This window comes from Gambusia affinis, linkage group LG20, assembly GCF_019740435.1.
Source record: "Gambusia affinis linkage group LG20, SWU_Gaff_1.0, whole genome shotgun sequence".
Classification (NCBI taxonomy): domain Eukaryota; kingdom Metazoa; phylum Chordata; class Actinopteri; order Cyprinodontiformes; family Poeciliidae; genus Gambusia; species Gambusia affinis.
The window spans coordinates 8,916,143-8,940,773 of NC_057887.1; the positions used below are offsets into that span (position 1 = coordinate 8,916,143).

The 24,631-nt window shown below is 41.7% G+C and overlaps 1 protein-coding gene across 2 annotated transcripts in view; it reads left to right on the plus strand.

The window, feature by feature from the left end:
• LOC122823162 (myosin phosphatase Rho interacting protein) overlaps positions 1-24,631 on the plus strand; it is a 56,312-nt gene that overhangs the window by 14,718 nt on the left and 16,963 nt on the right. For both annotated transcript variants that reach the window (XM_044102502.1, XM_044102503.1), the window contains exons 4-14: positions 7,240-7,391; positions 7,476-7,560; positions 7,649-7,820; positions 10,015-10,447; positions 15,562-15,688; positions 16,916-17,020; positions 21,003-21,059; positions 21,468-21,536; positions 21,630-21,719; positions 21,905-22,014; positions 23,471-24,023. In XM_044102502.1, coding sequence (XP_043958437.1) covers positions 7,240-7,391; positions 7,476-7,560; positions 7,649-7,820; positions 10,015-10,447; positions 15,562-15,688; positions 16,916-17,020; positions 21,003-21,059; positions 21,468-21,536; positions 21,630-21,719; positions 21,905-22,014; positions 23,471-24,023 — 1,953 coding nt within the window. The remainder of the gene's footprint in view (positions 1-7,239; positions 7,392-7,475; positions 7,561-7,648; positions 7,821-10,014; positions 10,448-15,561; positions 15,689-16,915; positions 17,021-21,002; positions 21,060-21,467; positions 21,537-21,629; positions 21,720-21,904; positions 22,015-23,470; positions 24,024-24,631) is intronic.

Here is a 24,631-nt window from a genome sequence, read left to right on the forward strand (position 1 = left end):
AAAATTATTGGTGGGAATTTTTAATCGAGTTATTTGTAGTCTAAATATGATTTAATCAAACTACGGCGACTAAATAAGCAACATTTTCAGTCAAAAACCTTTTTTGTTGTTAAATTATTGAATAACTTGTGGACATCTGTGCTGCTGCGACATGTTTAGCACTGAGATGCTATTTTAAGCTAGATTAGCTTCGTTGATACTCCTTTCAGGACAACTTGAACACAGCGATGGTCTTTTCCAGATCAGATTGTTTGTTGAAACAAAAATTAACCAGCAGTGTACCAAGAAAAGCGATTTTGTCATCCAACGCTGTCGTCTGCAGTTCTCACTTGTGCGACAGATTTACGGATGTACCAGAAACACACGAATACTAAGGGTCCTCCCAGAACCTTTGTATGTCAAAAATGTTGTCAAAATTTTTAACACACTAAATTATATTATTCAGATCTACGTGAATAATTTGTAAAAATTAACATGTTAAAGTCCCGGCCCTTTTTGCTGTTGTTTTACGCTGACCGTTTTGAGGTTGACTGCTGTCTTACTATCTGTTGCCTCATATAGATTCGGCCCAAATGAATGGATATTAACGGTTTTTAACCTTGCAAAAGAAAGTCTTTAGCATCGTTTCTGAGAGAAATCAGAGCAGCAAAAAGTGTCTGGTTCTCCTTGGCAGCAGTATAATAGATTTCTCTGTTTAGGATTGTTAAAAAAGATTACGAGATGAATGTGAGAACATCTTGCCAAGTATATTTGGGTGGTTGACGGAGTACCAGGGTGGCCCGCTTTAAGTAAACACAGTGTGGGGAATTTTTGGACTCATAACAATGCTTTCCAGCTCCATTCACAGTTGTTCGCCTTCAGTTCTTTTTCCTTTTTTTTGTTTTGTTTTTAGCAGAAGATGTGTTTGGTCGACTCTGTGGAGGATGCATGTAGCTGATTGGTACGTGTTTGTGTCCCGGACAAAACGCAGCGCGGCTGCTGGAAGCACCGTAGGCTTAATGAGACTCGCATCCAACTCGGCTGTCTCGCTTCCAATCACTCGGATAAAGGCGATACTTCGGCTGGCGTCGTGGCGACGCAACCGCGCCTCTCCATCTCCACCGTAGAAAGTTTAGAGAAACATACCGCCACATCAGCAGGGGCTTGAAATGTGCGAGCTCAGTGGAAACTGCTTGTTAACCTCAGTGGTGCTGCAGAATAGGAATAATTTCACCTCAAACTTGTTAAACATGTTGTTGAGAGCAGTAGCTGAGGTCATGGCCTGTGTTCACTGCAGCGCTGGCGATGGCAAGAACACACTCTGAGAGGAAAGTCAGCTTCTGTTTGCGGTGCTAGTGTGTGTCGCCGAAGGAATGCGACATGGGTGACCCAAACCCGTACCGGCCGATCTGACTGGAGATTAGGTCTGCTTGTGCGGGGCCACACATTACCAACTAGCCTGCCAGAAACACACAGATGCCTGCTACCGTGTGCCTCCCATTAGTTTCGTATTTGTGTCTGTAAGGGACAGTAGCTTCATATCATTTTTGCTTTAAAGTTACTATGGCGACTCTCTCTCTCTGTTGTAAAAGATGGCGGTGACAATGGGAGGAAACTTCGGAAAATGCCGTGTGCGCGTTTCCACTGTGTAATGTGTTTCCAGTGACACCCAGGCTGGTGTGCAGTTGTGTTTTCCTCTCATTGTAACGACGATTTCCAAAACTGTCCAACACATTGTCCGTTGGTCTTTTCATCTGCTCCCCAAGGCAGGAAGCGTGGGTCAGGAAAATGGCCTCTTTGTGCTCCAGACCCCAAGGATTAAACCTTTCTGAAGCGTCGATCCCCAACCTGTTCATGCTCCTGATCTCATCGATGTTTACCCAAAGACCTTGAGTTACTAGGGGAGGGCACAAAAGGTGTGGTTGAGATGGAAGTGTCCCATAGAAGCCATATCCAGACAGATTGGATCTTTGTGTTACTCAGAGCACATCAGGTTGACTTTTCAAAGCTCCTATCAAGAATTAAAAGCAGCTGATGAACTAAAAACAACCTCTAGAAAGTGTTCTGATAAATGGGAACCAGGGATTCCTGATACATTGTCACCAACATCAGTAACAGCCATTGTTAGTAATTTTTTAACATATTGGTATTGGTCCGATAAATAAAACCGATATTTATTTCCATCTTATTAGGCCCAAGCAGCTGAGCTCTGTGAAGGCCAGTTGTATTCGTAGAATTTCTTATTCTTTGTTGTTGTTTTTTCACCTAAAATTGTAAATTTGGGATCCTAAACATATTCAAAGACTCACAAATCTTGACCCAAAATTGTCCCCCGTGTGAAATTAAACATTTTTAATGGAATCAAAAATGTGGGTGGCCAAACTGTTCTACAGCGCCCCCTGTACAGGTCATGAGATACAGGTGTCAAACAGGTCGTGAACTCTATATAATATTGGTAAATGTCAGTTATCGGCTGTGGCAGCAATATTGATGAAATATCAGGTACCGATATTGGCCCAAATTGTCATATCGGTGCTTCCCCTATAGAAGCCATTTTCAAACCATCAGTATTGCAATATTTAAAGTGGAGCGGTGTTACAATACCTACACAGAAATGTTAGCTTTTCAGGGTGATTCAATTACTTTGATTTTAATTAGAAATGCAAACAGTGTTCTTCTGCTGCTGGTTTAATGTAGCACCGATAAATACAATATTGCTTTCTATTAGATATATTGGCATCAATATCAGTATCAGATAAGTGAAACTGGGCTGATGCTAACATCCATCCATCCATTTTCTAACGCCCTTGTCCCTAGTGGGGTCAGGAGGTGCTGGTGTTTATCTCCAGCGAACGTTCTGGACGAGAGGCGGAGTTCACCCTGGACAGGTCGCTATTCGGTCGCAGCCGACATTAACGAGCACCATTTGTTTCCATCTTGTTGCTGGAAGGAACATGGAAGCCACCGTGTTGTTCAGCAGTTCTATTTTTCTTTAAAGGAAATCATCTCTTGGATGTTTCAGGTATAACTGCTAAGATATTTCACCTTATTATTAGCAGAATTAGCTTCATTATATTTGAAAGGACCAATCGGTCCTCGACTGATGCTTCAACCCTCTGAACCCATGGAGCAATGACGTCTCGATTCGGCTAAGAATAGCGGTTTATTTGGAACTCTGTTTGGTCTATTTGTAACTCTTGCCCCACATGACTGAAGTATTTTCACCACAAAAAGAGGGAAAGATGCTCTTCCATCTAAAGCAGCATTCCTCCTGCTATACCCTTATTTGGTGAACAGCAGCGCGCTCGCAGCCCCGGCACCAGAGAGCGGCGGGGAAAGGGAGCGTTAGCCCCTGAAACCCACAGAGGAAACGTCAGCTGTGCCCCAGACCCAGACATTCCTCACGAACGGCCCGCCAGAGCGGACGGCGATCCACAACGCTCCTGATATCACAACAGCAGAGGTTTAGCGAGCTCTTCACTTCTGAATGAAGTGATGGCCGAAAGGAGACCCGCCTGAACCTTTGGGCTGGAACGGTCAATGACATTGAGGACGGGCTAAAGGAGAAAGTCTTTAATCTACAGCAGTTTTTTTGTTTGTTTTTTGGTCATTTTAAGCTTTCCATTCACACGTAAATAAAGGAAACGAAAACTGACCATGCTGAAAACAAAACGAAAAAAGCAAAAGACAAAAATGGCCTAGAAGTAAATATTTAAATTCTTGTCAATGTCAGGACTTAACAAAGTGTAGACCGAAAACAGTGTAGCTAGAAACACTTTCACTTTTTAATGTATAACAACGCCATCATAATCAAAATAGCATATTTGTTCCTGTATATTTTCCCTAAACATTTTGAGTTTGAAAATGTTTAAAGTTGACAGGAAATATGAAAATATCACTTAATAGTTATATATTACTGAAAGATTAGAAGATTAATACCTGAACACCAACTATAAAGTCTTAAAAAATTAAACATTTAAAAAACAAACCAAACTTAAATAAATAAGCAATGCTTAGCCTGGTGAGGGCACAAGTAAATACACTGAGGGGAAACCCTGTGATTTATTGTCTTTATCTTTTATCATCAAATGTCGTTATTTTTGGACGTTTTAGCTTAAGAATTGAACATCCGTTCTCCCAGCAGGCCTCTAGTGAGAATAACTCTCGTCGGATGCTGTTTTTTCTTAAGGCTCTTGGTCGTCGACGCAGCTGGATTCTGTCTCCTTTGTTTTGATGGATGAAGCTGTTTGGAGGATCCTGCTGCTTAGAAAACAGCAGTTTCCTCTCCACAGCCTGCTGAGGTAAACTTCACCCTGATAGCTCAGCCTGTAAAAGCCTCCTGGAGGATTTATATCATTTATGGAGTAGGTGCACTCCACTTAGTTTCAAACTCTTTTTTTTTGTCCACAAGAGTTTTACTGTTCCTTCAATAACTTTATTATTTAGTCGTCTCCTGTCCTTTTAGCGGTTATTTTTATTTAGCGAAGCCTGTAATGGACGGCTCTGAGATCTCCACGAGGGACACTCTTTCCTTCGATACTATCTCCTTGCAGAGTTATAAATAGTCCCCCTTGTGGATGGCAGACACAACAGGAAGATACAGAGCTGGCCCAGTTGCGGAGAAAATGAGAACCAGGACGAACGATTTAGTGTTCGAGTGCTCGTCTTGGCCGACGCGTCTCCCTTTGTTTTGGTGCCAGTATGGGAGAGCTGTTTCCCGGCAGCGATTTTCTCCTGAACTGACAGTCAGCCGGGATCAGATGGACTGCAGGAATTCAGGCTCCACCTCACAGCAACAGCTAAGATTGCAAAGTCTGCTTCGTCTCAGGCGGTTGATATTTCTGAAGCCCAGCGTTTGCTGCGTCCAACTTGTCTCCATTAAATACAGGAAATCCTTGAAATGTTTTAATTTGAGGCCTTGCTGCAGACGGCAAACCTTTGGAGATCATTTTACCGTCAGGATTAGGCAAGGATTTTATACAGTACAACCTTGAGCAGAGACAACACTGCTGCCACAACAATCGCAATTTTCCTTAATAGGTTGAAGAAGGAAAAAACCAGCAGATACTTCGAATCACAACTTTTCAGATGAAATTTATGGTTAGTTTCTGCTAGAAGGCCAATTTGAAATAATTGATGGGTTCCTTTTTAGTCATTTGTTGATACAGATGCACACACTGTACTTATCTCAGTCCAAGGAAGCAGTGGGGATTTATTGTATCATTTATGGTGGCAAAATTTCACATAATTCTGATTAATCGTTGTCCCGATACCCACAAAACTGTCCGCATTGTCAGTGTGGCTATTTTTACTGTTTTCTCAATTAAAATATTAATAAATATCAATTAATTTGAAAATTAACCAAATTACTTTACCTACGGATTTTGTGATTCAAATCACATTTCTTTTTATGTCCAGTGTCCTAAAGAAGAGCATTTTGAGACACGGCAAACAGTTGACACCCAGAATGAAGAAGCTAGTTTTCAGTCTGCACTGCCTGCCACTTTTTCCTGTTTTCCCCGTCTAGACAGAGTGATTATTATTCTGGGAAAATGCAATTTTGATTTCAGACTTTACAGGCTGTTTTAATTATTGTTTGTTTTGAATGTTTAAAATGTTTTTTCTGTTCTGGTTTTGAATGTTCTTATTTATTTATTCTTATCTTTGTGTGGATAATATATACTTGTGTTATTTAGTCGTTATTATTATTATTTATTATTATTATTACATTAGTTGAAAATGGTCTCAAAATGACAATACTATCGTTTATCGCAGAAATGTTTTTTTAGACAATTCATTGTCCGATGAAATTTATTATGCCTAATTACTTGTCTGTTCCTAACCTTAACCCAAACTTAGTTCACACTATACTTCAAAACTTAGCTAATATAGCGCAGTAGAAGGGTTTTATATACACAGACACATACTTTTTATGTCCACCTTTCCTTCACAGCACACAGTGTGACGTCGCCTCAGCGCTTGATCTAAGAAAATAATAACTGCTCATGGCAGGAAGTCTACAAAAATATATTTTAAACTCTGTTTCTTAAAGAGAACCTGGAAATGGCTCAAGTTAGAGACTGAAAAACGTCTGACATACCTGTGATCGGTCTAAACTTTCAGCTAATAAACTTAGCTATTGTTTTTCCATAAAGGGCCAGTTTAAAGTAGCTCTTTATGTTCTGCAAGGAGCCACACAGAACACCAACTGTCTCTTATTTATCCTCATAAATCGGCACCAGATTGTACTAAAAATGTGATTGTTTTATTCTTAAATGGTCTCTGGATGTCAGAAGCTGCACCAGTTTCTTTATTTTTTTTGGATTTTCGTCTTTCTGATTTGGGTCTCGTTCTGGATTCTTTTCTAATAGAGGAAATTCTTCCACAGCGTCTGAACGCTCTGCTGTGACGTTTTGTGATTTCCTTATTTGGCGGCTCTTGGGGGTTTGCGCTCTGATCTTAATAAAGCTGGATCTTTGCTCTGTGGCCTTAAAAGGAGCTGGAAGCAGCACCTGTCTAACATCAGACTGATAAGAGAGAATCTGAGCAGATTTTAAACGTTTTATCTTTAATTATTGTTAAAGATATGTTCCCCTTTAATATTGTTGAAAAGCCGGCATTTTGAAAAATGCTACAAACATTTGACACCCAGTAAAAAGTAGTTCATTTGCACCTTTTTTTCTTTTTTTTGCACTTTTACCTGATTTTTATATCAAAGCTGATTGATTATTTTTGAAACACAACTTTGGTAACAGATTTCATAATTCATAAAAATTCCTATAGTTTTGGTTATTTTGCTAATTTATTTGGGATACTTAAAATGTTTTCCAGTTCCATTGTTAGATGTTCTTTAGATATTTACATTTAGTTATCTTTGAAAGCGTGTACTTGCATTTATATTCCTTTATTAGTATCATGGTCTCAAAATTACAGTATTATTGTTTCTGTTCCAATTTATTGTCTAGCAGAATTTATCGAGTCTTGTCCCCCATTTTCTCTGAACATGTTCTACAGCAGAAAGATGTCTGCTCACCACATCGAACAGATTAAAACAATTTGGAATTGGATAGCAGAGATATCCGTGTTTAATCAGGCTCTTGTCCAGCCACCATCCAAACATGGACATTTGAAAACAAACCAGAACCAATCCTTTTCAAATTGTTCCCACATTTATCTGTTTCTCTTTCTCTCATTATGTCTGACGTCCGTGTTGTTGCACGCGGCTCTAAAGGCGTCTGTGCTGTGCTGTGTCTCCTCCAGCCCAGCACGCTGCCTCAGGGCACGGTGAACATGAACCTCTGCACGGACGTCATCGACGCAGAGCCCAAGACGGGCCAGAAGAACTCGCTGTGCATCATCACCCCTGAGCAGGAGTACTTCATCAGAGGGGAGAATAAAGAGATCATCAACGGGTATCGTCTCCTGCTGGGTTTCTCATTTAGTTGGTCGGATGGTAACAGGGAAGCATCTGGTGACTTCGCTTTGATTTCCGGTAGGTGGAGTGAACAGCTGATCGTCTACCCCCGAACTAACAAACAGAACCAGAAAAAGAAACGAAAAGTAGAGCCCACCACCTCCCAGGTAGAGTTTTCACACGATGTGACCAGTTATTGAGTCACAGTCCGTTTCCTGGTTTAAACTGGTTTTCCCTACGCTTGTTGTCGTCCAGGAGCCGGGTCCAGCCAAGGTAGCCGTGACCGGTTCAGGAATCCCCGAAGCTGACAAGTCTCCCGACTCGAGCTCCATCATCTGGCAGGAAGAGCTGAACCAGCGGGAGGCCGAGAGCACAGCGGCCTGGGCCGGCGCCGACCAGCCGTTGGGCTCGCCGCTGCCCTCTGCAGGTGAGCTAGGGTTTTCTAGTCAACGAAGCTTTTTAAAAAGAATTTGTGTATTCTTTTTATGTCGAGACGTTTTAAATACATTTTTTTATTTATGTCAAGATTTATTTTTATGTACCGTAATTTCCGGACTATAAGCCGCGACTTTTGTCTCACGCTTTCGACCCTGCGGCTTATACAACGATGCGGCTTATTTAAGAATTTTTTCTAACAGCCAGTAGGGGCGCTGGAGCAGAAAAGGTAAGCGTGAGACACCTGGAATATATCTGTAGAGGAAGACTAATGTAACATCGTGCTTTGTGCATGAATAAAATTAGCTTGAACAGACCCTCATCATGGAGAATGCAAGAAGAAATGCATATGATGCAGCTTTCAAGTTAAAAGCAATCGAGCTGGCCGATAAAGAAGGAAACAGACACTGAGGAAGAAGACTTCCATGTTTTCAGTGCACAGGAGGAAGAGGATGACGGCTCTCCGTGACTTTTAACCATATGTTATTTAAACCAGCCCTGTTAGTGTTGTTTTGCTATATTGCTGCTGTTCACAAAGAAAAGCTACGGCATATTATTAAAACTTTAAAAACACTTTCTGTGTCCCGTCTTTCTTTGTAAATATCTCATGTTTCAATGTAGGCACATGCGGCTTATGCACCGGTGCGGCTTATGTATGTACAAAAATGTGTTTCCTTTAAAAATGTAGGGGGTGCGGCTTATAATCAGGTGCCTCTATAGTCCGGAAATTACGGTAACTTTTATGTAAATTATATATACATATATATCAGTGACGTGTGGTCAGGGGAGGCAGGTGAGGCATCATGGAAGAATAATATAAGATAATTTATATTGCTTTTTTCATCCTATGTTTTGTACTGCAAAGTATTTATTTTTCATTTAGCTTTACCAGTTTTGATTATTTTTTTCTTCAAAATCGCTAAATGTTCGCATTTTTCCATTCAAATGCTCGGAAGCGCAGCTGGTGAGGCAGCAGGAAGCTGAGCCTCACCTGGGATTGATCAACCTCTCTAACTGCACTGGCTGCCATTCTATAAAAGCATGCTCCTCCTGTCTGTACGTCACCATTAAAATGGTTAAATATTTAATTTATAAACAGATTTTCCATCATTTAGCTGATGTATTTAATGTTCAGTGTTTTTTGTCACCAACTGTGTGTGTAACGTGTTTCGTGTGCTGAGGAGCGATCAGAAACGGCAGAGAACAGATTCGAGGTGAGGCGGGCAGTTCTCCTGCCTCATGGCAGGGGGCGCTCTTGATCCCAGACATTGTGAGTTTACAACTGCAGAGTGACAACTAGCTAGCCATAGAGTAAAACGTGAAGCTACACGCAACAAGTCTATGTGTAGCTTGGCTGATACAGAGAGAGAGAGAGAGAAAAAGGTGGTTTGAGTTGTACTTCAATGGGTTTCCCTTTGCTGTGCAGCACAGCACTAAATTAATAATATCTATATTTCCAGTTAACAGAATTATTCTACGGCGGCAGCGCGGCTATGGATGGCATGTGAAAGTATAATCTTTTTGTTCAGTGTTGTCTGAATCCGCAAAATTTCTGTATGTAAACAATAACATGCAGGGGTCTTATGATTTTGATTAAGTCAGTGCCTCACTAGCAATAAACCTCACCGCACGTCACTGATATATATATATATATATATATATATATAGATCTATATATATATATGTATATAGATATATATATATATATATATATATAGATCTATATATACATATAGATATAGATCTATATATATAGATAGGTATCTATATATAGATATATATCTATATATATATGAATTGATATGTAATTAACTGAATTAGAATCAGTTTTATAAACTAGAGCAATTTTGGAGTCTCTAAACAATCTGTGAAACTCTGCAATTGTCCCAGTTTCTACTTTAGAGAGAAATTAGAGGATAGAAAATTTGTATTTTCAGATTTTATTTCCTGTTCCACTGACTAGAGGTTGTAACTGTTCATCACCTTTTCATATGACGGTTTAACCATGTACATCTGAAATATCAGCAATACATTAAAACCTAAACGTTTGTTTTTTTAACTTTAAAATGGTTTAGAAAGGACCAAACAACTTTGGAAATTTTAGTCTTTATTGAAACACGTCTCATGCCGGCACTGTGAACTCTTCATCATGTCCTTCCTCAGTCTCTGCTCTCCTTCATCACCAGGTGACTGTGTGCCTATGGGCCAGGGCTCTGACGCCGGGTCGGTGAACGGTGACGAAGTGGACCGTAGCGGCCTGCCGCTGCACGGCTCGGCCCCCCATCCCTCCGTTGGGCCCCTCTCTCCTACGGGCTCCTGCTCCAGCTTGCGAGGCGTCCCGCGTTGCCAGTCTCCGGCGCCCAGCGACCCTTTCCCCTCCGGCAGCTCCCTGCTCTCAAATGGCTCCCACATCAGTGGCTCGGTCAGCTCCCTGGACTCGGACGCCAGCGGCAGCACGGTCACCAGCACCGACAGCCACCCGGCGGGTCAAAGGGGCGGCCACCACGACGCGACGCGCTCCCGGCGGCTGGAAGCTGAGGCCAGAAAAGCAGAGAAGAGGAGCCGATTCAGGAGCCCTGACAGGCAGGAGAGAGAGGCCGTCCTCAGTCCCGAGAGAAGGTCTGTCACTCTTTCATTTAGAGATCTAATTTTCAATATTTTATTCACTTCTGTTTTATTATTCTTTTTATGTCTTTCTGGTGATCTGTCAGTCCTTTGTGGTAATCGGGTTCCCTTGATTAATCTGACTTTAAGGGAAAAGTACCATTTTATATTACAATCAAGTAACTATGTTGCCTTCAGTTGTTATAAAAATGCTGTGTATTTCAGGTATGACTTATTTGAAAATAAATTTTACTTAGTAATTTTTTCATTTGAGATTGGGCCTCCGTCTCTTTAAAAACTCCTGCTCTTTCTGAAACTCCGCCTCCAGGAAGTCGTCACAGCATCACTTCTTTATCAATGCCTTAACAAAGTTTTAACCATTGGTGTTTTGAGAAGTGACTCGTACAGTGAGCTCAGCAGATGTTCCACCAGGTGTTTGCTAACTACTTCTGGCTAGTCTGAAGGAACTGAGGGGAGTTGAGGAGGAGCTGTGTCTGGAAGGCGGAGCTAGGTCCCGCCAGACGTTTTGCATGGCTGAACGGTTGCCACGAGAGATTAAAGGATTTCTAAAACGTGCATGAAAGGATCAATGTAGTTGATTTTACATAATGCTACCCCTTTCATTTATACAAAGACGTTTCAATCAATATGACTTAGAAACAACTGATTGAATGAGGTGATTCAGCTCCAACTGGTTGAACAGAAAACAAAATGGCTTTGATCAGAACTGGGATCCAATAGAAACCATCTGATACCACCGCTTTCTTCTGATCAGCAGTTAGTTTTGTTAAATCCCAAAGCCTATACTTTTTGACCAAAGTTGTATCCTTGCAGGGAAAATTGATGAATGAAGGACCTGAGCGAGCAGGCAGGTGATTCTCAGAGGTGATGTAAGACTCCGGTCTCTGTGCCGTCAGGTGAAGCCTCTAATCTGCCTCCGCTTTAAACCGTTGAACCGGGTTAGCGGACGGCTTTCTCAGAATCTTGGCTCTGTTCTGCTGACGCCGGTCTGAAAATACTTGAGCTACTGGCTTTTCCTTATAAAGGCATGTCTGTACGCAGAGCAGACACACACAAGGCTTTGATGTTTTCCGACACACTCCACGATTTGATGTGGTTTTAATGGGAGACAAGCGAAAAGGCTGCATTTCATCAAATTAAGACATGTCGACTTAAAAGATTGATCTCTCCGTATCACTTTTCCTTCGTTCCGTTGCTTCTCACTCGGACTGAATAAACACCCGGGTTCCTGCCTGGACGTTCAGTGATCTGCATCTTGGTTCCCCACACACCAGAGAGTAGAACGTTTCTAACAAATCCAGTAGCAAGAGGGCGGCGTGACACGAAGGGGGTCTCTCTTTCCCAAGGTTTAAATTTTAAATTTCCATTTTTTTTAAATATGGCATGTCTGGTAATGTGGCTCAGACTTGTTGTTTGACAGCTTTACTTTGACAAGCAAAGCTTCACGTCACACTTATCTTTAAAAAAAAATGTTTGCAATTGATTTGGGTTTATTTCAAATGCGATGGACACTGAGACAGAAAAGAAAAGGAGAATGGTGAGGAAAAAGGTTTGAAGGGAGATGAGATAAGAAGCTTAAAGAGAATACAACACCTTAGAAGTCCGCTTCTATACCTGCAAAAAGACAGAAAGACAAACCAGACAAACTGCAGCAACAAACATGCACATCAGGGCTATGCCAAAAAATGGATTTACATTGATTGTAAAATGTCTCATAATCCGTTTTTAAAAAATAAATCAAATCTGCTGTCTGTCGGAGTCCATTTTGTAGCTATGAGTGTTCCAATGTCGCCAGCTAATGCTAGCATTTACATATGCGCGAAGCACCAAAACAAAGAAGAAAACTGCAAAAATGAAAGCGAGAGAGATTCAACAAACTCCATCTTCATTAAAGGCAAAGGTTTGGACGTTTTTTGTCTCGGTATTCCTGGAAAAACCGAGCTCGACATGCGCTTCCCGGTGTGCACGGTTGACAAAATGAAGAGGGAAATGAACAGAGCCAAGCTACGTTTGAGCCACACTGTTATTGGTCAGGAGTTTATTACCATGTTTTATGCAGAAATGCACTCGGACAGCAAAGTTGATAGTTTGCTTCACCTAGTCCGCTTCCAGTGTCTGGTTTTTGCATCCGCAAGCGACATAAATACGGAACATTTTTGTAATACTGTGAGAAATTACGTACTATTTTTACAATTTTTCACTAAATAACTGCAAAAATATCCTCCTGAATCCAAACACCAAGAAAAGCATCGAAGCAACATAGACAAATTCTGCTGTACTGTTATATTTTAGTCTGGAAAACAAATAGATTTATGGTGTGGAAAACTTAGCAGAACCACCCAGCATCTTTCCCAACGTCAGCATGTTAGACTTTAGTGGTTCTTCACGCTACATTTGTGCATAAATTTGTCAGAATCAAACAATAAATAACTAGTATAGATAACATTATTACAGCTAAGAACGTTGGTTCGGTCGGAAACTAAAAGCCGTTTTTTTCCCGTAACCCTCCATACCAAGTGCTGCGAGGTCCGCATCGAATCCATCACTGAGGGATGAATATCGAGTTTGCTCTTTTCAGTTTCGATGGGGTCCCTTTAAATGCGGTCAGAAGAAGCACAGAAGTGTGTCAAAGGAGACGCTCTGTCTCCTTGAAGCCATGGAGCTGTAGATTCAACATGAAAACTTCACTTTACCCTTTTAAATTCCCATATTTTTCCTGTCAGACTCAAACCCATCCTTCTGGACTCTTATATACAATCAATCAACTTCAATGTGGTTGAGATTTTCATTTTTCCGTCTTGCGGTTGATGCTAAAAACAAAAAACAAAACAAAAGGAAGTCAATTGGTGGGCGTTAGGCCTCACTCTGTTCCCCTCTCATTTATTCCCATTTAAGGACAACAGCTCTAGCCTTCGAGGCCCCCGCCCCCCAAATAAGGGCAACATGTAGGCTAGAGTTATACAGTATTTCCCACCGGCTTTAACCGCCTTCCTCTCTGAAATGTAGATCGCTGTCACTGAACAAAAGGCCCGTGTGGGCGAGTGTCCGAACATTAAGCGCACTGTGTCACAGATTGAGGACGATTGCAGATGTGAGAGTGGGCTGTTCTTAGATCCGCGGCCCCGGCACTGATTGTTCCTGTGAGATGGATCGGCACCGCGGCCCTTCGCCAAAAGGCCTGTTTCGGTGTGACCAGATGCTGATCCCATAGTGGGAGTCGGTAATAGTATTTACAGTTTAACAGCTGTAGAAGCTGTAAACAGTCAGACAAGTTACTTTAAAAGTGTAGGGATTTGACTTTTTCTGTCATATCTGCCTTTTAAAGCCTTAGATCAGTTCCACTGCTGGATCTTTGGAATCATGTCAGTCACTAGGAAGTCCCATGTTTATTTAAACAAGCGGGACCAGGAACGAAGTGTTCCTCGTTTCTCTTCAGTCTTTTTATTTTGATGCACGCGCTACGTTTGTTTTATTGCTTTACTAAAGACTGTGGAAGTATGTGGCACGATTACTCACAAACAGACCTGGGCTTTTACATAATATGTTGTGGTGCAGCTTAACAATGGTTTGTTTTGTTTAACTCCTCTACCTCAGCCAAGCTTCTAAGCAACCAGCTGCTGAAACTCCAACCCACAGATTTACAAATGTCTCGTCCCTCTGCATGCAGGTTCAATCTGCACGACCTCGTCAACGGCCGCATTGTTTTTCCTCCTTCGACTGGAGGTGAACCGTGTTTGTGTAGATTTAATGTTAAGATCTTTGGTTTACGTGACTTTAAGAGTAATCTGGACCAGTTCCTATAATGTTAGTAGTTCAGACCTGTCGTTGTACACCTTTGCGAGTCAACGGTCAGCAGGGTTTCTGGCCTTTCAAGCCCCTCCATGGATGCCACTTTTACCAAGTCTCTTCTTTACTGTTGAAACATGAACAACTGAGGCAAATGAGACCTGCCGTGTTTGTAAAGTCGTTTTTGGTTTTCTTGTGACCTACTGAAAGTTTTGTCAATTTGATCTTCGTCGGCCGGCCACTCCTATGAAGGTTCACAACCTCCAAAGGAAAACCTTCATGTTTTTGTCTTGTAAATTATGGCTGTCGATGTGGTTAATTAGAGACCTCAAGCGGTACAAAGCGCCAAAGACTTGATTCCTCAACCGTTGGCGTTGAATTTCTTGAGCGTTGAACAGAATGTGTTGCCCTTTGAGGTCTTTTGGCTCCTTCATGCTGTTGGACAAGTTTCTTTTTGAGTGATTTCTTGATTCCCCCAGTCATACAGTAATCAGACCCGTGTGTGACTACTGAAATTGATTATGGATAATTTTTCCCAGTTAATTGATAATCTAACAATGGGACAGTTTTGTTTTTTTCACCGTTGGTTCCGTGTTGGTTCTGGGACTTGGCCGCACTGTCATAAAGCATCTCTGATTGTCATTGTTTTAACAATCTGTCAGATTGTTTTTTTCTTTCTTTTACTAACGCTTCACATTATATTGTTGAGTACTACAACCATGATGTTGAAGACGATAAACCCATATTTTCCTTTCCAATAAAATATTTATTTACTAACAAGCAGGTGTGGGCGTTTATCGTATCGTTTTATCATGTTTTGTGATTTTATTATTTTGAATTTCAATTTAATGTTTTCACGATAAAACCCATCAAAATTATCCATGTTGTCTGAATTGCTATATTTTCTCCACCTTGTTCAATGTGCGTATGAATAAATGTGAAAATATGATTAAATGCAGTTACTGTATGGAGCTCAGTGATATAAATCACATTTCTTTATATGCTAACAAATAGTGTTAGAAATGGGAATGTTTTCCAAGAGCTGTATTAGTTTTTGTGGAGCTATGATCGCTGCTAAAAAAGTAATAATAAACATATTTATGACAATAGTACCACAAAATATTGTGATAAAACTTTAAGTCCATATTACCCACCAAAACTTACAAGTGGAGTTGATAGATTTATTTTTTTTCTTTATGTTGTCAAAGAAAATAAACCAAAACTTAAGCTGTGTTGTTTGCTTTCACAGTGGCAGCTGTATGAAAACTGGAACTGATCCGGTTGTAGTTTTTATGTTTGTGTGTGTGCTCATGTGTTTTCAGTCGCTCCGGTGTTATTGAGAAGCTGGAGGCCTTGGAGCTGGAGAATCCCGAGAAAATGGAGGTGGAGGAGACGGAGAGAAGTCGAATGAGACAGGGCCGCAGCGAGCGCAGACGGCTCTTCAGAGAGGTAACGGCAGATCCACCAGAACCGATACTGGGCCGAGGTTTACGATGCAAACAGCGAGGCTAAAGAGTTTCTTTCCCGGACTGCTACTACTACTATGCTTCTCCTCTTTTCTTCTACTTTACATTTTTTCCATCGCTCATTGTTTTGCTCTCAGGTCAGAGGTCAGCAGCTAGTGCTGTATTTATTTCGAGTTTCCATTCTTCTTTGAGATCTCCCCCGGTGATTATGTTTCCCTTTTCCCATCCCGGACCTCTGTGCCGACTTAGAAAGCTGACTCAAGCAGCACAGTAATGCTGATTGTCTTGGCCCCGGATCTCTGTTAGTCACGAACCAATGAAAACGGCACAAACAAACACAGATAAAGCTGTGTGGACTGCTGGCGTTGCTGACGAATGCACACAAGTAATTCTTTGACTTCTCACAGGGATCCAGATGAGCTGACTTAGTTGTTTTTACTCCCACCATGCATCTGTGATTTTGTTTCTGGTTTCTACACGCCTCTGAGGGCAGTGATTAACACGTTCTGGAGCCGGGTCTTTGGCTCAATGGGTGGAGCTTGGCCCTTCCACATGTGGATGGATTAATAGTGTTAAGTCTAGAAAGACTCAATAAAATATTTGAGACTCATAACAGTTGCTGTGTTTCCATTACAAATGAAATTTCACAATCATGTTTCCATTAAATAAAGTCATATTTGATTAAGTTTTACACAATAAGTCAGTAAGAAACATCCCCAGTCACTTCCTGTGATCTTCTTTTTCATCTTTTCCACCAGTAGCAACATCCGCTTGTTGATCGTGTGACTCGTGGGATGCGGATCAAGTGTTTCCATGCAGTTTTGCGAAATAAACCAAAAGTTTTTATATAAAAGAGTTATTTTTCGGAATGTGCTGTGGTGGCACAGGGGTTAAGCACAACCCACATAAGGAGGTCTTAGTCCTCGATGCGGCCGTCGCAGGTTCGATTCCCAGCCTGGCGACCTTTGCCGCATGTCTTCCCCCTTCTCTCATTACCCACTTTCCTGTCAAATAACTATCAAATAAAGGCCACTAGAGCCAATAAAACCTTTAAAAAATAATAAAAGAGTTATTTTTCGAAGTTGACGTGTTTTCAAAATGTCAAATTGCTCAGTCGTATCACGAATGGAAATGCAGCTGCTGTTTACTTGCCATCAATTGTTGAAATGCAGCGCTGTGAAACAAACTCTGTTATCTGTTTGCTGTTTAGGAGCTGAGGCAGGACAATAACGAAGGCCTGGACTTTCCCTCCACCCTGCCCCCTCTGAGGAGAGCCAAGTCTTTGGATCGAAGGACCACAGAGTCCGTCATGACGGTGAGGCTCCCGCTCAGCTCTGGAGTTTCTAAAACGGTCTCATTTAGCTCTGTTGCGTCGTTTGCAGCTGTGTGAATTAGTCATTATTTAAACTTTCCCACAATATAAACAAGTTGACTCACTGAAAGCCGGGACTCATGGGGGAAATCCACTTCCCTCGTTGTTTATTCATTTTATTAGCATATTATATGTAGGTATGTTTTAGGTAATGTCTCTCTTATGTGGCTAGACCACAATTAAACTCTGGTGTTTGTTGTGTACTTAGGCTGTCTCAATATAATCCCAGTAAAGACATTTTTAAACAATCCCTGATGAAACCGAACTACATTACATGTTGTTGTTGTGCTGACCAGCTGAATGGTCTTTACCTGCTTCTTTAGGTTTGACCTGCAGAAAACCCCCCAGAAAAGTTGACAATTATATTTAGTTTATTCAAGTAAGTTATCAATTTTTACTAATTCATTAGCTTAAGTTGTTTTTCCCTAACATCCTACATCATAAAGTTGAGACAGAGTCTTAGAAACTCTTGAATTTGACGCAACTAAAATTACATTTGCGTCATGAGAGGCTGTATTAGCTGCAGCTGCTAATTGTACAATTAGCTGCATTGAATTGAAATGTACAACGAGTCGAATTATCAGCAATTTACATCAAAACAGAAATTAAACATGCTAGCGTTAACCTAGCGTGTTAGCGAAAGGCTCCCCATTAAAAGGTTGCCCACTGTAGCAACATGCGATTGTTTTGAAGGTCTTGTTGTTGTCGGTGTTAAAACAGGTTTTCAAGCTATACCTGTCAGAAAGTGATAGTAGCTTTTAAAGTGAGTTGGGTTAGAGGAGCACATCGAGGTCGACTAGCAGAAACTTTTGTCGCTGTCAGGAAAAACACACAGAAAAGAGAGCAGTTTCAAAAATTGTTAAAAATGTGTGTCTGAAATCTAAAAATGCTTATAACCGCCTATTTTAAAAGTTCAAACACCAGAAATGCCTCATTGTTTGCTAATACACAACATGGAAGCTTGCTTCCGTGTTTTTCCTCCCCTCTGCTCTTTAGATCACAGCCATGGAAAATGAATGTAACTCCTGGATTGGCTGCTTTGCAAACGCCAGCCAAAACCCTTTTCTAGTAGTATTGTGGCTTCACAAGCTGGGTTTTGTTTTGAATGTTTTTGATGAGCTCCATGAACAAAATCTACAAGTAGGCAAATTCTCTGCAAATAATTTAGAGTTACATTCCACAGCAGATTCTCTGAATAGGCTCAGGTCCACTGGTCTGATACTGATTGAACATATGACAGTATTTTACTTTAAAGTTACATTTTAGGGCAGAGAATCGAGTCAGACGATGTTCTTTAGTGACTTTGATTAGTATCAAGGACAAAACCCTCGATAGCGACGTCTCGTTTGACCCGACCTAACCTTTAGCTATTTATGTAAATAACGTCAAAGTGAAATAACCCGATCTTCTGGTTCCTCTCTTGCTTCTGGGTTGATTTCCATCTCCTCCTGGGAAAAGATTCCCAGTTCTCGAGCTTGTTTGCAGTACATCAGTCTTCATGAGTTTGTCTGTCTGTTATTTGACACTGCAGAGGCAGCAAAAAGCTGCTCTTCTACTGAAAGAAGCTTCAAAGTCCTGCAAGGCCATGAGTGACTTTTTATGGAACACTTATTTATTTATTTTTTTTAGTACATTACGTTGTTGACAGCTGGAAACTGCTTGTTTCCAAGAGTTTCTTGCAGTATACAGATTTTATTTTCCGTTTAATGCCTAGCGACTAATAAATGAGCAGGTTTGGATTTGTTCTGATTAAGAACCGCTAACAGGACTCTGGTTCCCGTGCGTCTGCGCTCTGCCCGAGACAAAGCCTCCCCTGTTCTGCTGTGTCCTGCTAAGCTGCAGGATCCGGGGTCAGCAGCAGTGCCAAGGCCTCAGCAGAGCAGAGAGGTTGCTGGGTAGTGGTTGTTGTTTGGGCTGAGAGGCCAGAACTGATTAGGAAACAAGAATCAAACCTTGAGAAATATCTCGCCGTATATCTTATAATATTATAATATAATATATCTTAACCTCTGGTTTCTTTCTACCCAGGAAGTGTAAAGTTCAGGTAACTGAGTCATTTCTGATGTTCCCCCCTAACCTGTGTGTGTCAGTACCAGGGTGGGGTTGTTGTTGGCCACGCCTCCCCTCTGCAGGGCGCAGCCCAACCCATTCTGTACCCTGTCCTCTTCAGGTTACGCCGCTCTCTATAATCCATGTGTGGCGGTTTTTCAAAGATGCATGCGACCGTTTCACTCCGCTGCCCGTGTTTGTGGAGAAAAGAAAAAAAAAAAGGAGTGTGTGAAGACAATATCACATCTTGGCACTGCTTCCTGTGGTCACCAGTTAAATGGATGTGTGTGTTGTTGTTCCCACGGTTTGGACTCGCAGCGCAGCACTACAGGCCCGAGCACTGAGCCACTCTCATGGCGGAAGCTGTCCCTGTTCAGTGGGCAACATTTCATTTCAGCAATCTGGGCAGCGGCGCTGATGGGGGGTCAGCTTCCCCACACAGCTTACCGACTGGGAGTGTGTTGTGTGTCGTTTATGGTGCTTTGTAAAAGTATTCACACCCCTTAATCTTTTTTTTTATGTCATGTTGAAGCCACAAATTTCTGTATTTTGTTTCGATTCGCAGTCCAGCACAAAATGTCACTTTGAGTCAAGCTCAGTTAATGGAAAACATTTAAAGTCTTCTCAGTTAAATTTTAGTCTGCAACCTTAAAAATTCAGAGTCTAAACAGAGAGAAAACTTTAGAGCCTCAAATGTTATCTGACGTTTTGGAAAAGGAAAGCTAAATATCTGCTATAGGAATTTTGTTTGTTTTAGGTTTTGAAATGAAGAAAAATGTGAAACCTTTTAAAGGCGGCTCACATTACCTTCTGGTGGATGTTGGTATTTGTGGAAAATATATATATATATAAAAAAAACTGTTTTTACAACCTAGACAAAAAAATAGTTCTCCTGTTGTGAAAATTCAGTGGAATTATTCCATGACAACAGAGGAAGTGGTACTGAAAACCTCCATTTGTTTTTATGCTCTCTTTATATCTGTATTTCAGAACATTAGTCGGTAAATGTTGATCATTTACCAACTAAATTGGTAAATTACTAACATTTACCGACTATCCATCCATCCATTCATCCATCCATTTTCTGTTCACCCTTCGTCCCTAATGGGGTAGGGAGGGTTGCTGGTTCCACTCCAGCTACGTTCCGGGCGAGAGGCGGAGTTCACCCTGGACAGGTCGCCAGTCTGTCGCAGGGCAACACAGAGACACACAACCATTGACACACGCACTCACACCTAGGGAGAATTTAGAGAAACCAATTAACCTGACAGTCATGTTTTTGGACTGTGGGAGGAAGCGGAGAACCCGGAGAGAACCCATCATGCACAGGGAGAACATCCCGGTCCAGAAAGACTCCGGACTGGGAATTAAACCCAGGGCCTTCTTGCTGCAAGGCAACAGCTCTACCAACTGCGCCACTGTGCAGCCCACTAATGTTACCGACTAATGTTGGTAATTTACCAACTAAATTGGTAAAATGACCAATTCTACTAATTTATTGTAGAATTGTAGAAGGTCCGGTTATTCTTAATTGGACCTTCAACAGTTAAGAACAATTGTTGAAGGTCCAAAGAGCCACGTCCATCTTCATAGCCGAGACACAGGTTGCAGTTGACTGAAATAGATTATGAGCTTTGTGATGCTCTGTTATATGGAATCTTCATGAAAGACATATAATTTTGTGTCTGTACTCTGACAAAATGTAAAAGTTTAATGGGTGTGAATACCTTAGTAAAAAACTGTCATTTCAATAAATTTTAGAGGGTAAGTAGCAGTAAATTAATGCTTTAGCGCTGTCCTTCAGATAGCCTTGGTCAGATTGGATGTTCTTTGTTGCTAATTCTTTTCTCTCTGTGCTGCTTGTTTCCTTGTTTAGCCGGATTTGCTTAACTTCAAGAAAGGCTGGATGGTGAAGCTGGACGAGCAAGGCCAGGTACTGAAAGTCAGGATCACCTCAGCTGAACGAATAACAAAAGGATTTTATTTTATTTTTTTAATCTGTGGGAAATCAGCATTTTAAGCTCGTAGGAAGTAAAATGAATCCAAACGGGATTCGAACGCTGCTCCTAAAGCGCTCCAATGTCCGTGGCTTTCAATGGCCTTCACAGCGCTGCGGCCTCGCTTTCATCTTCCACCTTCAATGGACTTAAAAGACGAGGGTGGAGCGCAGTGGCTTTAAAATGTTTCGCTACATGATGTAAAGAGAAGCAAACTGCTGCCGCCGCCATGTAGAGCAGGTTTTATTTGACTGCTGGGGTTTTCCAGAGTTTTGTACTAATGACCTTTTTCAAATTCTGTCTGTGGACTTTGTGGCAAAACATTTCTGTTTTCTTTAATTTAGTGGAAGAAGTACTGGTTCGTCTTGACGGATCACAGCCTGAGATACTATAAAGACTCGATTGCAGAGGAGGTGAGCTCATTTGATTCATGCTGTCACTACTTTATTTGTTATGCTCTCTTTTTGTACTATTGGTCTGTAAATCTTTTTATTTTCTCCCATCAGGCCTCTGACTTGGACGGTGAAATTGACCTGTCCACCTGTTGCAATGTAACTGAATATCAGGCTCAGCGCAACTACGGCTTTCAAATCCACGTAAGACGCTTTGAAGGCTTAGTTCTTCTGTAACATCCACTGCTGAAATCAATAACGGTGCTAAAGAAATCTCAAGTTTTTACAAATGCTACACCACGGACCACTAAGCTGGACGAAGCAGATTGTTGAACAAGCTACCTGAATGTTTGTGGATTTTTGCTGATCCTTTGGTGATCCGTGTTCAGACCCAGGAAGGAGTTCACACTCTGTCGGCCATGACGGCAGGCATACGCAGGAACTGGATCCAGGCAGTCATGAAGAACGTGAGACCTTCCACCGCCCCGGATGTGGCCAGGTCAGTACCATCTGGGCCAGTTGGGTATATTTCTGAGTAGAGGTCCTGTTTGGCTTCTACAAAATCAGCTGGACAGCAAAATCCTGGTGCTAAAAGGTGTGGAGACATGCAAGTGTTCATTTGTAAGGCAAAGTTGCTGCGTTTTCTCCTGTTCGACCTCTGTCTGTGATTCGTTATGTTTCATTCTGCAGTGTTGGAAATGTTATTCTAAGGGTCTTCATTGTTGAAGGTAAACATGCAGAAATGAGGCCAGAAAATGTTTTGAGCTCCTGATTATAACACATTGAAGATGGATTTTCAGCTTTGAAAATTAGCAGCTTCATTTTTGTATCAAATATGGCTGACATGTCTGCACAACGACGTGAATGCTGCAGATATAAACTATTTATTAGACAGTTTGTATTCCATTATTCATTGTTGTCGCTGTGTATGTTATCGTAGCTAGCAACAATAATTAGCAAGAGTCACTGGTTGGCCGACTCTCAACCGTGTAATTGCATCATTCTCAGATCTGAGGTCAAACTTCCGAAACCAATCAAACGCAGAGAAATCAAGATCAATAAAACCAGTATTAGTGGTGGGCAGCCTTAAACCACTTACCATGAACATTAGTTTTGCTAATGCTAAAAAGCTATCACAGTTTATAGTGAGAGCTAATGCAAAAGCGCTATTTTCAACCATGTTGATACCCACCATGACATAAATCGCCCTCAACAGGGTCATATTTGTTGTTGCATGCCTCCTGTGTGTGGTTACGCTTCAGGAAGTGATTAAGAACAGGCATTTCACTCATGGTTTCAGTTTTATAGTCTTTGAGTTTTGCTAACTCTGTTGCTAATTTGACCTAATTGCAGGCAGTAGGGCTTTGGTCTGACTGGGCATGAGTAGATACTGTAGCACTACAGCGATGCGTTCTGCGTACAAAATAAGCATCGGATGCCACATTCACAACGGGTGGAGGACAGGAAGAGAGGAAATGGAACTGCAGGTTAAAAGTCTTCACCCACTTCAAAATAAAAGCACTAATATAAACATTGACATACTTAAATAGTTCATGACCAAAATTTTACGAACAAACTAAATTGGTGCTTCAGAATTTTTCCAGAAAAATTTATTTTGGTGACGCTATGTGTGCTAATCGTTTTCAAAGTTAGCAAAAGCGCTAAGAGAAAAAGTAACTTTGTAGATGGCGGATTAGTAGAAGTTTACCCACCTCTGGCCAAAGCTTTAGAAGAACTTGAAATCAAAAAGTCAATGCTGATTAAAAATAATGCTGCTTGGACCTGCTCTCACTATGTAACAGGAAACAGGAAGTCCTCGCCATATCTGTTTAGCTGGTGTAAAAGAGAAAATTACTTTTTGGTTTGAGTTAGTCTTCTGCGTTTGTACTAGAGGTGGTAGCCTGAATCCAGGTTAGCAATAGGGGGGGTTAACATTTCATTTTCCTGCTTCTCAGCTCAACAGAAGATCACGGCTCCTTCTTGGCGTTGGAGGGTCTCGTCAGGCCAGACGTAACTCAGGACTCGCCCTCCTCTGAGGCGTCCTCAGCGGAGAGAGAATCCGCTCCGGGTGCCATCAAAAGCCGAGCACGGGAGCGGAGACGAGAGGGCCGGTCGAAGACGTTCGACTGGGCAGAGTTCAGGCCCATCGCGCAGGCTCTGGCTCAGCAGCGGGCGCAGGAGGCCGAGAGCCTCCAGGCTGACCCGGATCGCAGCATGCGGAGAGAGGAGAGGAGGAAGAGATACGAGTGCGCCGCCGGCCCCGAGCACGCGTCCGCCACAGACGGAGGGAGGACAGACTGCGAGGGCGGGGACGGAGTCATGCACTTGGACTCGGTCAGCGCCACGTGTTCGGAGAAGCAGCAGCGGGTGGAGGAGGTGATCGAGGAGCACTGGCGACAGGTGGAGAAGACGCCCATCCGGAAGGAGCGGAGGGTCCCGCTGCCCACCTCGGTGCAGTCAGGGGAGACCACAGAGCTGGAGCAACTACTGGACAGTTACAAGCAGGGGGTACGTTTATCTGAATTAGCTTTGTTGTCATGGCTACATCAGCTGCAGAATCAACCAGACAGATTAGTTTTGTTTCATCCTCAGCATCCGTTTCTTACAGGTGTAGCAATTAGGCCTTTTGCAATATAAAAGTAAAAGTGTTTTTTTTTTACATTTTGTCACATTACAGCTTAAAACTTTAATGCATTTAATACTTTCCTTTTTTTGTGACACAACATTGTTCATAACCTTGAAGGGAAAAAAAATTTCTAATCTTCAAACTTTTTAAACAAATTAAATTCTGAAAAAAATGTAGCTTGCATTTGTTTTTCAGCAACCACCTTCAAAAGTCACCAAATTAGCAGATGGTGATAATCTTTGTGTAATTTGGTGTCGTAATAAACTGTTCTCTGGAGGAAAATGTAAGCCGGTCGGGAATAAAGTTGGGGAGAAGTTTAACAATAGGGTTAAATTCAAGCATTTCACAGAGCTTTGTTCAGTCCATCGTCTGGAAACCGAGTACGGCAAACCCTCCACGACAGGATTCTGAAAATTTCAGTCCAAAGCTGGCAGAAACATGCATATAGATGGCACAGTATTCCTATTTTTATTTGTAAATAAACTGAAAA